The 16,869-nt window shown below is 32.7% G+C and overlaps 1 protein-coding gene across 1 annotated transcript in view; it reads right to left on the minus strand.

Annotated features, from left to right (window-relative positions):
• Positions 1-1,934: 1,934 nt before the first annotated feature.
• Positions 1,935-16,869, minus strand: part of nAChRalpha4 (nicotinic acetylcholine receptor alpha4) — a 113,619-nt gene continuing 98,684 nt past the window's right edge. The window contains exons 5-8 of the mRNA XM_017905172.1: positions 10,542-10,688; positions 9,844-10,002; positions 5,439-5,688; positions 1,935-2,126 (exon numbers count right to left, since the gene is read on the minus strand). Coding sequence (XP_017760661.1) covers positions 1,935-2,126; positions 5,439-5,688; positions 9,844-10,002; positions 10,542-10,688 — 748 coding nt within the window. The remainder of the gene's footprint in view (positions 2,127-5,438; positions 5,689-9,843; positions 10,003-10,541; positions 10,689-16,869) is intronic.

Raw genomic sequence — 16,869 nt, forward strand, 5'->3', positions numbered from 1 at the left:
ACTGCAAAATAATAGTTTAGAAAACGTTCACAGAAACGTATTATTGATAAAAGGAACAAAATTATGTACAGAAAGATATGGACAGGATTTTGAAAAATAATTTCTAAATAACAAAAATCACTGGAAAGTAAATTCTCTTTCTTATTACGTATCCTCGTTACTTCACGTGTACAAATATTAGGAATATTTATAAACGCGAATAAAGATAATCTACAGTAAAATCCGTTGAGGTTAGGTTCGATAAAGTGCACGCCCGATAATCTTTGAGAGGCATTTTTCTCAAAAAAAGATATTAACAAATTTTATTGTACATTTTCGATTCAGTTTGTCATGTAGAATGATCACTTTCATAGTGTACCACCAATTATACGACACTACATACGATAGACGAAATAGTTTCCTAACCTCTGATTTGAAATTACACTGTTTCCCATGCACTTGTAAAAAGCTTTCAAAATTATACACCGTGTTACGTTTCCACGAATCAAGGGGTAAATTCGAAACACATTTACGCTAATTCCTACAAATATCTTAACGGATGAAATATTAAAGTGTAATCTCAAGCGACATTTGGGTGCACATACATACATTCGAACGGTTGCTCTTCTTTCCTCCGTTTCCCTTATAGTTACAATCGTACAAACGGGTACGTTCCTAAATGTTTAAAACTAATCGATTATAGGTTAAGTTACACGTTAAATTCGTGTCGTACAACGAGCTACCTACGATCGTGATGCCTAGAATAATTTCTCTTAACATGTCGGGTAAACGGGATATATAAAACACGCGACCGCACGACAGTTTATTCGTGAAAGTTTTTAACCTCTAGTCCGGGACCAATCGTGTTTACTGCGATCAACCTTCTAAAGACTCCATCTTTTTTTCTCTCCTTTGCTCGACTCTCCCGAGCATCCCGGTAGTTCGATCAGAGCCGCCATGGGCTTAGCTAAATTATTATTACAGTACCGTTAATTAGCTTGTTGTTTTAAGATAACCCGATTTTAAGTAGTGGCAGCTTCGTATTACGATTTACTTGAGCAGACTATATAGATATAAGTTTCATTCTTTTTTTCTTTTTTTTTTTTTTTTTTTTAAGAATTATTCGCGATGTATCGCCGAGTCAATCGTATCTTCTTTTCGCAAGTGGCAACACTCGAATGAGGTTAGGAATGAATGGAGATTTTGGAACAGTCGACATACGCCGCAGTCATTCGTTTGCTTTGGTAACGATCAAACCAAGGTAAGCATCAAGGGATACATTCTTTCGACTAGCAGTTCTGTCTGGTATTCTCTATACAATTTTTATTAGACAGAATTAAAATATTCAAAAGTTTATTACTTTTTCATTACCATATCGACAGCCGATAAGGTGAAATTACTCGGTTACTCGGTCGGTAAGAAAGTTACGTTTGAGACGCTTAAGGTGTTCAAGACGATACGAGTTCAATTTGGGGTTATCTATCGAGATGAGATAGATGAGATGTCCGATAAATTTTAAGAAAATTAGTAAGCCACTAGTTTCATGGTCAATTCAGTTTTATTCGCTTCCTCGGAAGATGCTCAAAAGTGTGGGTAATAAATTACATTGCGGCCGACTGTCAATATGTTAATGTCTTACTTCTTATTCAATTTATGTACCAATTTTATCATTTTAGGAACAACATCAGATTTTGTCGCGAAGTTGAAAGAAAATTTACATAGTTATTTCCTCGTACTTTCGTCGTTCCCGCTTTTGTTTTCCTTTCTGAAACTCGGTGCATGTCGTATACTTTGCAATCGCTTTGGAGAATGGAGCCCTTTTACCGTAATTTCGTTATTGAACAATGATGGAAGTTGGAAGTTCCTAAGACTAGGGTGGGAATCCGGGTTGGTAGCAAATTACATCCGGGTGTTGGTCCTTAGTCTTTATCTACGGTGCAGGGCTCGGGCATGGACTATTGTGGCGGGTACTTTACTACCGTCGTGGTTGTGAATTCGCTTAATTTTTTATCAATTGGTACTCGGTCGTCGTAGAGGGTAGGTGCCTGCAAGATGATCGCAGCTGTGCCAGTCAGCACCGCCAATGTGAAGATCCAAAGGAACAGTCTGTCTAAGACCATTGCCATGTATTTCCAGTCTTCTTTCACCTTTTCACAAATTATTCATATTAGGTCTCACAACGAATTATGCTACTGTTAATAGAATATTTTCCATACAAGTATCAAGTGCAAGTGCGATAATCTTTCGCAAGTTTTTCTTTTTTCAAATATTCTTGCTGTGAGTTTTAAAGTTTTAAAAATTCTGAAATATATCTCTTATGTAATAATTTGGTATTTGTTTTAACTATAGCTTTTCCACACTTTCGGTATATTATATAAAATAGTAACATTCTTTGGTCCTTTGTACTTCGGCAAATTTTGTATTCGATCGAGTAACAATTCCAATACCCTCATGCAATAGGAAATTTGTGGAAACCAAAAATTTTGTTTAAAAAAAAATAATGATTATAAATATCCGTGAATTTATTTAGACGACACTGAATGATAAATTGTATAAATATCTCCACAGCGGCGCTAGTGTATAATAACAATCCGAGCTGATCTCGATTTGTGGTTTCGTGGTCTACCACATGTACAATATCCGTAGTACAAATATGCGTCACTAATGAATCAGAAAAATATTTGAACACGAGGTATAATACTAGTCGAAAGCATGGTTAATTGAAACATAAGGAGTTTCAATACGAAGTTAACCCATCCTTCGTTGCCACGGCAGCTTTAAGTCGATTCTCCACTCAACACACTAGCGCCACCACGACGCGCATCTACATCCCTTTGACTACGAAAGGCATATACGTACGCCACCTAAATTTTTCTTACTATACCGCGTTTACAGTTTCCTTAATTTTAAAGCACGTAACCTGTGGCATGTTACAGTAAAACACGCTAAAGAATCAGGGCGCCAGACTCGCAATAAATTTCTCTACTGGCAACAGCACGCAGAGAGCTCTCACCCTTATCCCTTTGACTTTACCTGACCTGAGAAGCGCTCCACGCGACGAATAGACCACCGTCCATCTCTTAAACAGTTATCAACTAACAAAAATTTTCTCCTCAGATTCAAAAATTCATCTCCTTACAACACAAGAGGAGCCAATAAAGAAACACTTCGAAGACAAATCAAGACGTTCAGAATTCACCGATCGACAGAGAAGTGTAGAACCAAACAAGGAATTAGACACAACTACGAAACTCGACAAACAAGGAAATCACTCTACTTCAACCGGTCCTGCATGGGTAAGTTCATTGACCTCTTCAGCAACAACGTTACGCGAGACTCGTAGCCAGGAAATAGAGCCAAACATAAGTATCGAGATCGGGAGGCGTGGCTTGTAGACAGAGCTCAACGTAAATAACAAAGGCCAGGCTCCTGGTTAATTTTCGTCGATGCCTTTCGGTTTCAGTTGCGTGTTATTCTTCGCCGCGTTCGCACGTAATGGCTCGACGAGTGACCGACCTTGCTGTTGATTATGGCACGCGCCATCGGAACTTAAACGCGTGTTCTGCAAGAGGTTAAAGCGAATATCATCGCACATGGTCGCGTCGTGGGATTTACAATCCCGTGAAACTCAAGGGAGTTGCGAGACTTTGGCTCTGGCAGGGAGTCGTCACCCTCCCCTTGACGCCTGCAACCCGGATGGGCTGCAGTCCACGCTGTCAGTTGCCAAGGAAGCCGCGGTCGGAGAAATGCGACGCCGCGGAATGTCGTTGAGGGTTACCGGAGTGGGACCACTTCCCCTTCGAAGACGAGTTCCACCAAGGAGCACTGGTGGTATTCTTCGAGGGTTCCTAAGGCTCCCTCGGTGCAGCGAGAACAACGGCAGCAGGGATTTTGGGTAGAAATCTCACCATTCCTTTCCGCGGTAAGTTGGAATTTGGTTTATTTGGTTATTATTCGCGTACCGTGACACTCGCGTCACCTGGATAGCTGTGTCGACGTTCGCTGACACTCCTATGATCACAGGCAGTGACCGCTATGGGCCTTAGTCGGAACTTTATATATTCGTTATTATAGGGTTAGTTCCTTGTACATTAAAATTAAAATTTCATTCACGAAATTACGATAAAAACTAGTTGCACGTAGGTAGCCGTGTGTTTGTCATAGTGGATGCCTTCTCTCAGTATGCCGTACTTGTTGCGACGGCAATAATGGAAGTTATACGTGCCTTACCGTCCTCCTTGAGGATTAAGAATTATAACCCAAATATCTTATAAGACAAAGATTACGGACAACACTATCTACGACCAGATCTAACAGACGGGACGCACGTGTGACTGAGCCAACGAATCGTTAAACAGACATCCACGTATGAATCTTAACCAAGACAATACTAAAAGGAAACTTCCCTGACATTTTCCCACTCCTAAACCAAAGGTCTTTCCAAAACACGCCGTCCAATAAAAAATTCTATCTTTCCTCCACCCACGATCACTCTAAAACCAATCAACACGAACCGTCAGGAGACATCAGACAGAACACGACAAGATAAGACGAAAGTTAGAACTCATTTAGTACATACGAGAGACGTTAGTTAGAACTCCAAGGCACCACATCAGACGAAAGTTACAACTCAATCAGTACACATCGGAAAACGCCAGGACACTTAGGATGCCGCTGATTAGAAAATTAACACTTCTCGAAATAACCAATCAGTGTGCATCCTGAACATGTTAAGAAGAGGAACCAGAGACTAGCAAAATTGAACTAGAAAGAATCAAAATGTCAAAGAGTAAACACGAAACAGGCAAACAAGACTAGCTATCGCACAAAATTATCAGCTCTAAACCCTAACGTATTGAAAATACTCTGTGCGTTCCTTTGGACGTATTAAAGGGTTATAATACAAAGAAATAGTAGCTAATGGAAACGGTGGAAAAACTGTATAGATATTTATTAAACGGGTGAACGGTTAGAACTGGCCTGTCTGTTTAGGGTCACGCAGGTCAAAAGACGTCTTCAGAAAACGGGAGACAAAAGACACGCGCTGACAAAAGACATACGCAGGGATAGGGATCGTCCCCACATCGCTAGGATGTATAGTTTATTTTAATATTTAGTTTTTACTACAACAAGAGGAAATAACTTCGCCGCGATGCATGTAAACACACCCTGTATTGGTGGGTCCGTGCGAGAGCGCCCTACAGTCAAAGGGATAATTAAATATATTCTATATATCGTCCAATTATTAATTAATATTGCTAATATAATATCGAGACCTTTCTCTTGCTACACATATCACCTTATCTCAAATACTTCGGACCAACGTGCATATTTCACCCGATAAAATTATTTAGCGAGAAGATTCGAGACTTTGGCGTTTCAGTGTACGCCTGTCCTCGCGTCTGTGTTATTCAAGTTAATCGAATGAACTCCTAAACAAGCTGAGGGGATAAAATTACCTTAGTGGAGTCTTCGAGCATTTTCGTGTGTTCCGCGATGAAACGCACACAAATGCAGGATTTGTGGATTTCGGGGGGGCAGCGCGAATGGGAAAAAGCTGGCGGACTTCGTAGCACCGGACTTTTCACCTCTTCGATCGTTGCTTCGCCAGCCACGGAGAGTTCCTCGCACTCCGTGTGAAGAGGCAGCGGTGGTAACGGTGGTCCATGGATTAGGCAACTTCCGCCAAACCTTGCGCCATCAGCGAGGCTAAATCGCGAACGAGGTAACGTAGATGTGAGTAGATGTGAATTTTCTTACACTTTAAATACGTTTCGGAAAATTCTCTGAGAAAATTTTACCGAGATTGTAGATATTGGGAATTGTTTCGAAATTTTTGAGTACCATGTACTTAACACTTTACCGACCGATAATCTATTAACACCAGAACTACCGATATTTAATGGGTACCTAACTATAACGTGCACAGATTATAGTAATTTCTGCGGTACAATGAATATGAGTGAATATATTGATTACTTAACCCATTTGCATCTAAGCGCAGAATATTCCGCGAGCCGCGACTGTCTACTATCGCCAAGAGCGGAATATTTCGCGAGCCCGCGGCTCTCTACTGTCACCGAGCGCGGAATATTCTATTTATAAAATAATATTTGTTTCTTTCCTTTTTCATAAAAAAATGTAAAATGCGATGTTTGCGATGTAACATTGTGTATCAATCGTTTTACACAGTACAGTTTTAATAAACTCATGATGTAAATGGGTTAATATGAGTTGATACCAATTTTATTCTTAAAGCAGGTGTATGTGTTCGGTGATTGCAAAAAGGAAAATTCTGGGACCAGTCATTTTGACTGGGTTGGTAGTTCTAGTGTTAATCGGCTTTTTGTCGCAGACGCTTACCGACCAATAGCCTATTAATTAGTTGCCGTTATTATTACAATAGTCATTATCATTATATGAACAGTAAATTGTTATTTAGTATTGACGTACGTTGCTCAGTTGCGTCAGTTGCGTTGCTTTGTAAGTTCCCATATTTTTATATGAGAGGAATTTTATATGGGGAGGGCCAGGGAGAATCTGCGGCTGAACAGCTGGTCGGATGTGCGTATGCCGTTAAATCCCTAGCGGTCAGTAAAGTGTTAATTTGCAAAATTATAGAAATAGTAATACCGTAGAATGGTAGAGAAACAAATTATTGAAAAAAGAATATTGATACCAAAATTAGAAAGGATAAGTTACTATAAAATTATTAAAATGTATTTTGATTTGGTAGGTACGTGGTTTGTGTTTTAATATGAGATTGCAATGAAGTTACAAAAATTGAAAATTATTTTGTTTGCTAAGAATATTTAACACATCCACAGCCGGGAATTTTTTCACCTTTTTAATACTGAGAATCGGTTAAAATAGGAAAGTTCAAAAATCGGATACTGGAAGTTTCTGTCAGTTTAAAGGGTATGAATATTCTATTAGGAGAATATTTTATTCGAAAAATATAAAATATAAAATCTATTTTAAAATATGAGGTCTGTAAAAAATTGTGAAGATTATAAATGATATATAAAATGATGTGAATTTACATCAGTGACAACTAAAAAGATGATCACAAAATGGCGCGAATTTACATAAGGGGCTGTGAATGTGTTAATAGGTATAATAAATAATAAAATGAATCAAATGAAAATTTGGTTTCGTAATTATATATTATTGCTACATGTATATTGGTACCATAAAGAATTACTGTTTTTTAAAAAATATGTGGCATATAATAAATATATATATATATACATATTTTTCGAGAGAAAAAAAATACAATGAAATTTGTATTATACAATATATAGTCTTTCTTGACAGAAAAAGTGATTCGCAAGTAAGAAATTGCGAAGTGAAAAATATTTATTAATATTTCTTATGCATATTTAATAATATCGTTTATATTTTTAGTTTAGGCTAACGAGTTATGTTTATATTCAATGCAATTTAAATATATGATACAGTTTTCTAAATTTTGTGGTTATTCGTTGTTCATATTAAAAAACGCGATATTAATTATTAAATTATTATGTTAATATAAATGGTATTACTACATTATATTACTCTAAAATAATAATTTTTATTAAAGCAGTACAATTTTGGTAACATAAACTTCGCAGCATATGTTGCATCGGATTGTCGATGTGTAAATTTATTATTATTATTATAATATTTATGTAGTATTATAATATTATAAATTATATTATTAGATTATTATGTTAATATAAATGGTATTATTACATTATATTCCTATGAAATAATAATTTTTATTAAAGCAGTATAATTTTGGTAACATAAACTTCGCAGCATATGTTGCATCGAGTTGTCGATGTGTATGCTTGATTATCTTCATTATAAGCTCAATTTAATATCTTACACAAGTTACAGAAGTTTCTTTATGCTACTCCAACTCTGTCCGAACTGGACTTCGAAGTAAAGTTGCATAATCTTGTTAGCTAAGTCTCATAATACCATATCACTTCGGTATAATACATCATTGCGTCAATTATTTTGTTAATTACATTTTAAACAACCGTTAATACATCATGGTGTCAATTACTCCGTTAATTGCGCGTTAAAAATGATTTACGTTGAACGAATTATAATTGTAATCGCGTTGCAGAGAGAGCTAATTCACTGTTTACGAAAATATTACATTATAATCAGATAATAATTAAAATTGTACGATGGATATAGATCATGACATATAATGTCATTTCAATCCAAATAGAAGTCAACGTTAAGTTTGTCAAAAGTAGTAGCAAGCTTTCGGTAAATGCAAAAATAAAATACCAGACATCAATCATTACGACTACTTCGATAGTTCTAGTGTTAAAATGGCTCAGCACAGTTAGGCACTGTTTGAGTTTAGCTATCCATCTCGTCAGTAGATTCGCGAGCAGATTGCCGTGGGCTCTAGACACTCTTCGTCAAAGCTCTTCTTCGTCAAAATGGTCGCCGCCTTGGGCGTGACTTATCATTTAGGGAAAATTTCCTTTCTTAAAACGTGAAAACCATTCTTCTGCTATTCTTAAAGCAACGTCACTTTTAGTCTATGACTGATAAAAGCAATGTAATTCGTCACGAAATTTTGAGCGATTGCGATAGCCTGATGATCGTCGTTAGATCTTTATTAGGTTGAAAAATCTCTTTTATTTTATTTAACCCTTTCTGGTTAATATCAAACAATATTCTGGTTACAGAAGGTTAACTATACTTTAGAATATGTTTAATTTATGCTTCGTAAAATGAAATTCGTAGAAATTAATGGATCTACTTAATAATAAACAATCTATATTCAAAAATGATTGTGTCATAGACCTTATCTTTTTATCATGAAAATGAAAAAATAGCAAATAATGGAATGGAAGATAGAACAAATAGCAATGAGAAAATTTAGGTGGAAAATAGGAACAGAAATTGGAATCACTCGTTAATTCATAGTTTGAAGAGAATATATACGTATTACAATTTCAATATCGAAGTAATACAAAGTAATACAAAGTAACTCGAAATTAAAAAACGGACCACAAAGATTAAAAACACACATTGTAGTACATTTTGCCAGCTACGTAATGCGAAAGCTTTTAAAAGTTTCAGGTTATTTCAGAGTATTTGGGTAAAAATCAGCGGGTATAAAGCACAAAATAATAAAACAAATACCAGCAAAATAGAATTTTACATTAACGCCGGAAAATGAGAATCGTCCACATAACATTACACTGTAATTATAATCGTGCAATAAGGGTTGGAGGTACCATAAATATTATGTCTCGGACAGTTATATAATTATGTGCAACGAAAGAATTTTGAGCTTGTTATAAATAATCGTATTTTGGTAAAATATTTCTTGGTAAAAATTTCGCGACATGTTTGGAATGCATAAGCTAGTTTATAAAAATATTTATTCTAATTAATATTATTATTTCACTGCATTAATATATTTTGAATTCTATTTACATCATAGTCGCGCAGTAATGATTGGAAGTACCCTCAATATTACAAATTATTTCATATAATTATTGCATAATTATTATACAGACATAAATGCCTATCACCGAGTTTGCAAAAATATTTGTTTTAATTAATTTTATTATTTTACTGTATTAACATATATTTTTAATTATTTTAATCGAAGTTATATATACGTGCTTTAACTTTGTCTTTAGTTTATTAAAATTGAAAACATTGTCAAAAAATATTTAATATATTATATAATTTTACGTCTTATTTTAAATTTATTATAATTTAATAAATTTATCGTTTTCAATGATTATAAATTTATCACGTGTTATTATAAATTTGGGAATAATTTCGAAATAATAGAAATAAGAGTGTCTAAGAATAATTTAGATTGACAGACAATACCTGGAAGGTGAAAGGTCTTCTTTCGATGCAGCACGACTATGAAATCGTTTGGGCGTTAGGTGTTCTTCGCTATCTTCTTGGGTAGATGGACGATAAGGATAATAACAGGTCTTCTCCTTTCCTCTGACTGTCCTCATTAATACTCTGCCAGAACTATATCTGGAAAAGTCGAAGAAAAATTTGTACGATCAACGACGTGAGAAAAAGATAATTTCAAATAACGAAATTCATTTCACAATATTTCTTCCTTTCTCCATTAATTTCCTCCATTTATTCAAAAATAAAAATTCTTGATTAAAAGATAGATTACAGTATAATACAACTGTTTACCGTAGAAAGCACGTTTTAGTATTATTATTGAATTAATTTTGATTACTTTATGATAGTATTTCTATGAAAATAAATATTTAATTATCATTATAATATATTCCAGTATATAAAGTAAATTCAATTGATTTTTGAATTTTCTTTTAGTAGACAAATTTCTCAAAAGATATATAGAAGCACAGAGTGCATAAATTAAATTCTGAAGGAAACAGTAAAATATTTTTTATCTTCTAAAATTTTCCAAAACAATATTTCCAATTTTTTGAAATATCATAATATCGTTGCATGAAAAATACAATTTAATTTCGTATTTATAACTGGAGAGCTTTTCAAGCTTCGAAATTAACAAACGAACAATAATAAATATTTACCTATTTGTTTCGAATTTATACTGAGGCCTTCGCATAGCCAATAAGCGTGGAAGAATATGGATAAAAACCCTCTTCATCCAAGGAGACATTTTGTGAGTCTGTGGCGACCGGAAGTGAACGTTCAGCACGAGAACTGTCACGGATATACTGCAAAATAAACCGAGAAATATCACATTAACAAATGTTTCAACTGTTATATACTAATCTCGAAACAGTAAACTTATCTTATTGTTGTTTAAACGCGAGTTATACATTTTCCATAGAGTTGAAAGTAGTTATTGTTTATTTCATTATACGTATTTCATTCGGAGTACTCTGATTACAGAAACGCGTACGTTAACAAGCGAGCCGTGCCTTTCATTAAAATTTTAATAAGCGCGCCACCAAGTAATTACAGTTTTTGACCGGCGAGGGCGACGTGCATACCTTCAACTTATTTATAAATAACGATACAGCCTCTTGGCAAGTTTTCTGTTTGTTTGGTGTAAAATTGATAGTTTAGCTTGGTTCAATATTGAAATTCAGCTTGATGTCATATATTGGTGCATAATATGTTATTATGTTATTCTATCGTGAAAATAATTGGTACTTTCGTTGAGTGACTTTCAATTTAATTTTTCAATTAATTTATTTGGGATCGAATTTGGGAGGGATCGACTAGAATAATATTCCAATACTTAACAGAACAAAATAAGCTTTATTAATAGAATAAGGGATTAATATTATGGCGACCCCATAGTTCGCGCACTCTTTGCCAGAAGGATTCTGGGACGATTGAGATTCCTACTATGTGTTTTACGTCTCAACACTTAACATTCTTTTAGAACCACATTCGTTCCAATCCTACATTCATTTTATTATAGATTCTATCTTATAATAAAATTATTGGAATAAGGAAAGATAGTTAAATGGTAGTGATGATGAATAGTTACAATTTTTCTTGCAAGTATATCGCATGAAAAATAAATAAAAGGTATTTCAAATAGTATTTTAGTAGTATTAGTTGTAATATATAGCTTAGTTTAATAGTTTATGTTATAGTTCAGTGGTATTAGTAAGTAATTTATATTTTTGTATAAAACAATTATACGAAGATACCTCAGAGAATATTTAATTCGCTAATTAAATTAATTTTAATTAATTAATTATATTTATCGTATGGGTACAGCTGATTATAAGAATATTTGGATGCACGTAGATTCCATTCTCCTACTTTTGAATATATAAATATCAAATTATACGTGTATCAAAATATTTATACGATTTACTGTAAGTAATTTTGATAGGAAACATAGGTTTTTAATTAAAAATTGCAAATATTGCTCAACAATGAAAACGTGTTGTTCATGTAGTGTGTCATTTTTAATAACCCTGAACTGTTAGATGATATAATGTTTTTTCCTTTCGTTGGCACCACTTTACCGCACAAATGGCACAAAATTCAAATCCTGCGTGAATTTTGGGACGCAATATACATCCATGAGTAAGGTGAAAATAATCATGATCAACTCTGCTTTATTCGATGATTGAACTCGAATCATAGAATAACACGGTAACCTAACATATAAAGTAACATAAATAATATATAAAACAATATAAATAAGATAAACAATAAAATATATCATAATAAAACATAAATTTATTTATCAAGGAATTTTGAAAAATTCACTAGATTCTAAGGGATTCGAAAATAAAAGCTAGGTAAATAAGCAATTTTATTACCAGATTTGATGGAACCAGCACAAATGCTCGAAGCTTTTGTCACTTTCATGAAAGCATACATATGCGGCAACATTCGCCATTTTCTTCGATATTTTAAGATTCTTCCTGATCAGGAAAAGGAAGGAAACGTTAAGGGGAGAAGGAGGCAAATTGCCATAACATATAACCACGAGTGGCTGCGGTGGAACGACAGAATGTAAATCTCACGGGGCCATTCATAATGGAGATCCATTCAGCGATGGCTGGCCTTAGCAGCCGGTACTAAGGGACAAACTACGATTTAAATTGGACCAGCCTCCTTTGACTTGACTTGGAACCATTTATCGGCTCTGAACTCGCCTTTCTACGTTTACCTTCAAATACCTACGCCTCCTTCCTCCCCTTTTCTGTTTGCTCTTTGTCTTCCTTCTGGAAATCGTATTAGCCTACCGGAAGTGAATTAAAGCACCTGTGTTTCGCGTAAAAACGAACTCGATCGCTGCAAAATTCCGATAGGGTGCGTGACAATGGTGATTATGAAAATAATCGAACGGCGAGTCATGTCATATCGTATGATTTGTTTCGAAATTTCGAACGTTTTGAGTGAGGGGAAAATTGAAAGAGTAATTTTGATACTAGCATAATCGTTTTATATCTTCCATTACTTTGTCAATGTAGTTCCACGTTGTGGTGAAAGAAACGGATGAAATATACAATAAAACAAACGGGAATTAATTTTCTTCTGACTTTTAATTTAATTTAATTTAGTAACAAAAAAGTAATAATTTTTTATTGAAGTAAAAAGTAATTGGTATTTTCGAGTTCCTCGGTGTACCTCGTAATTTCATTATCTCATATTAATACCGTTCAAAGTTGTACTTCAAAATGTAATATAAATCTATTTTATAAATATTCTCCGCGATATAGAAAATTTTAAACTTCATACTTCCAGTTAAAATTATTTTTGCCAATAACGTTTAACGTAACACGATATACCGATTAAGAATATATCAAGTGTTTCTCTAACGCATAATTACAGAATTTATTATATATTTAATAAAATATTTAATTTATATAAATGCAATATAACAGTCATTGATTTTATAAACTTTTTATTATATAAAAATAAGAACAATCTTTCTTTCATTTAAAAAGCTAATAATTAAAATAAATGTACGAGTATTATAAAATAATTTTAAACATAGAAATTTACTCACAATTTTAGCATTCTTCTCGTACAAATTTTTGTTGCCATATTATATAAAAAATGAACAAATTAAAAAATCATTTGCAAAAAATATTATATTTCTCCTTACAATATAAATTAAGTAATAGGTGATTCCTAAAGAGGAAAATAATAATATTTATTCAAAGAAATTAATAAATAATTTTCAAGAAAAAAAGGGAAAAAATGTCATTTTAGATGACAACTAATGTCTCACAGTTTTCTGAAAAGACATTTTATAAATGTCACAAAATTTACAAAATTACATGAACTCGATAAATTATCTTTAGACAATTAAACTAAACTAATTTCAAATTAATTACTGTTCTAATACAAAACCCCTACTCTGTTTGAAAACATTATAAATATCGTGATAATTCAGTGGGATTAAAAAATATCTAATCTTGACCGTTCATTATCGCGGATTTATTATTTCGATTCACAGTGTCATTACGAGGAAATAATAATTCAAAAGAATAGGTCAGCTGTTTTAACACTTAGGAAGAGTACTCGACGAGAACATAGGGCGGTCGATCTTAGCTTTAATGGCGGCACAATGCCTCTGCGTTTCTTGGAAAAAGCAATAACGGTGTGGTTTAATGCACGAGGGAGCCGGCCATCCCCTTGAAATTCAACGGAGGAAAGGGGTCGGTTTCTTGGTTGGCCTCCGCCTTCGGTGGTGGCAAGTCCCGGTCGATGGCTGCCACTGATTAATGTGTCACACCTACCGCATCTTTCCGTTCTTCGAATGTATCGAAAGGGTTAGTAAGCTATCGCGAATATATTCATCGTTCCTCGTCGACCGTGTGACGCATACGATATTTTGCTTTATCAGTGGCCCTTTCTCCTTTGAGGTGTTTTCGATTTACCTCGTGTCAAGGGGTGACTGTGATCTTCGTTTGATTTCGACGTGGAGCGGCTTGTGATTAAACCTGAGCTTGTATTTTTCGGTAAAAGTAAATAAGTATTTTAGCATTCTGTTTCTTTAATATTGTAATTTTTAATACTATAATTTTTTGATACTCCGATATTATAATTTTTAATACTCTAATTTCCCTAATATTTGAATTTCTTTAATATTTTAATTTCTTAATATTCTAATTTCTGTAATATCATAAATACTTAATATTTTAATCTCATAATCATTTAATTTCTGTAATACGATGAATAATGAATATTCTAATTTTCCCAATATTTTAATTTCTTAATATTTTAATTTCTTTGATATTTTAATTCTTTAATATTCTGATTTTTTTAGTATTTTAATTTCTTAATATTTTAATTTTTTAAATACTTTGATTACTTAATATCCTTTGTTCTTCAGTATATTTTTATATTTCGATACTTACAATATATTGTACATTAAAATTATCGTTAACTTTAAGATAAATTTAAAATTATTAATCTTTATAATATTAAAATATAATTTATTAACTACAGCATTTAATATCATTTTAACATTTTATTTCTTACTTTTATTTAAAATTTTTATTTTTTATTTTGCCATAGATAAATGAGTTTACATTATATGAATTATATTTTCTTTTTCGAACGTGCTTTTGAAAATGAATTTATAAAAATTGATAAACTAAGTATAAGTAGATTCTTTATTATAGGATAAACACTTTATAGAATAATAAAATATTGATGTTATAAAAAAATAATCGTAATTAATTTTATAATTAATTTAAATACAGATTTCCCGAGTAATTCTATTAATAATGTACTTTAGAGTATTTTATTGATCTTGTGGATCTAAAATTTTATTTTTAGGCAAGGTCGTTAGACTCACATACGTAATTTATGTTTAATGTCCGTTCAACTCAATTTACTTGCACTTCGTTTAGCTTCACCCTCGCGTTAAGGATGTACTGTTTGGCAATAAAGCGCAAATTACCTATGATCTTCCTCCACATTTGGTGATCACTTGAATCTCTTTTTCTGCTCAATGATTTTAGAAGAGTCACGTATTAAACGCGCAATCCCATTTTTAAACAACGAAAATAAATACAATATTTTTAGTGTAATTGTTATTACAAATTATTGCAAAAATATAAATGCTTATAAATATTGTAAGTCCAACATTTTATTTTTAGTATTTTATTTATCTTATTATAGTTCTAATAGTTTCATAGTTTCTTTATTTGGAATAATTTTAATATTTTATTTATTTAGAATAATTTTAGAAAATTCCAAGTTCCCTAGAAATTTTCTCTAAGTTTATCTGTATTACCTTTGCATGCAAAAAACAATCAGCTTCTGATAATAGTTGTTATTTCAATTTGATTAACTTCCATTTTAGTCACTGAATAACTAATAACACAGTCCAACAAATTTCAATTTTCTCTCTAATCTGTAATATCCAATAGCTGATTCTTGTAGAGTTTATTTTTCTGAATTTGAACACGAATTCGTAATAGAAATTTTTTTACGATCGAAATTTCTCTGAATCATTTGTCATTTGATACATAAATACGAATGACTTTTTAATATAAAGTAGTTAAAACATAAACTCCCATCTAACTTTTAAGATGAGAATGAATTTTCCAATCTTTTCACATCTTATTTAATACTTCATTTTAGCCAAAAATCGTGTCTTTCTAGAAAAACAATTTTGGAAAACTCAAAGTGATGGAGCAGTTTCGATTATGGATTTGTGTTCAGGAAAATAAGCTCTATAAGAATTACCCGATGGATATCACAGATTAAAATTCGCGTTGCACACTGCAATTTAAGTGATTTCTCATTTAGTTCTATTTTCGATGCTTTTATCGACAAGTGATACGTATATTTTTAGTCGATGCATCAATATGCATATCGATACTATATTATTCATTGTTTTGCATACTGTTATTATTAATGTTTGTTAATGGCCGCATTTAAAATTTCGATAGACGAAAGAATATTCGATGAGATTGTAATCAAGCCATGAATCAAATATGGTTATTTCCGGCACGTGATTCATACAGAACACTTAAACAGTGATTAAAATGAATGAAGTTATTCGCTACGTGATTTTATTATTATACATTATAATAATCTACAAACAGAAAATATATTTTTCATTAGTAATCGCAGGGAAATTAGTTTAATTTTATAATACTACAAATGCAATAATTTTAAGCACGTTTCTAATAGTTATATATACTTGGTTTGATATCTAGTTACTAGTCAAACAAACATTTTTTAATTTACAGTCGAATTGTAATTGATAAAGAAGGAAAATATTTTACAACATCTGTTAAGGTTTCCAATAAACTCAATGAGTTTCAAAAAAATTAGAATTTTCGAGTTATCTAACCTAACCCATGTTAAAAGGATTGTGTCAATAATCTTGATGCAATGGATGTCTTCGGTCAGTATGTACTAGTAATAAGAGATACTGAGCACATGGGATGTACA

The sequence above is a fragment of the Eufriesea mexicana genome, unplaced genomic scaffold, assembly GCF_001483705.2.
Source record: "Eufriesea mexicana isolate 0111107269 unplaced genomic scaffold, ASM148370v2 scaffold3737, whole genome shotgun sequence".
NCBI classification, from domain to species: Eukaryota; Metazoa; Arthropoda; class Insecta; order Hymenoptera; family Apidae; genus Eufriesea; species Eufriesea mexicana.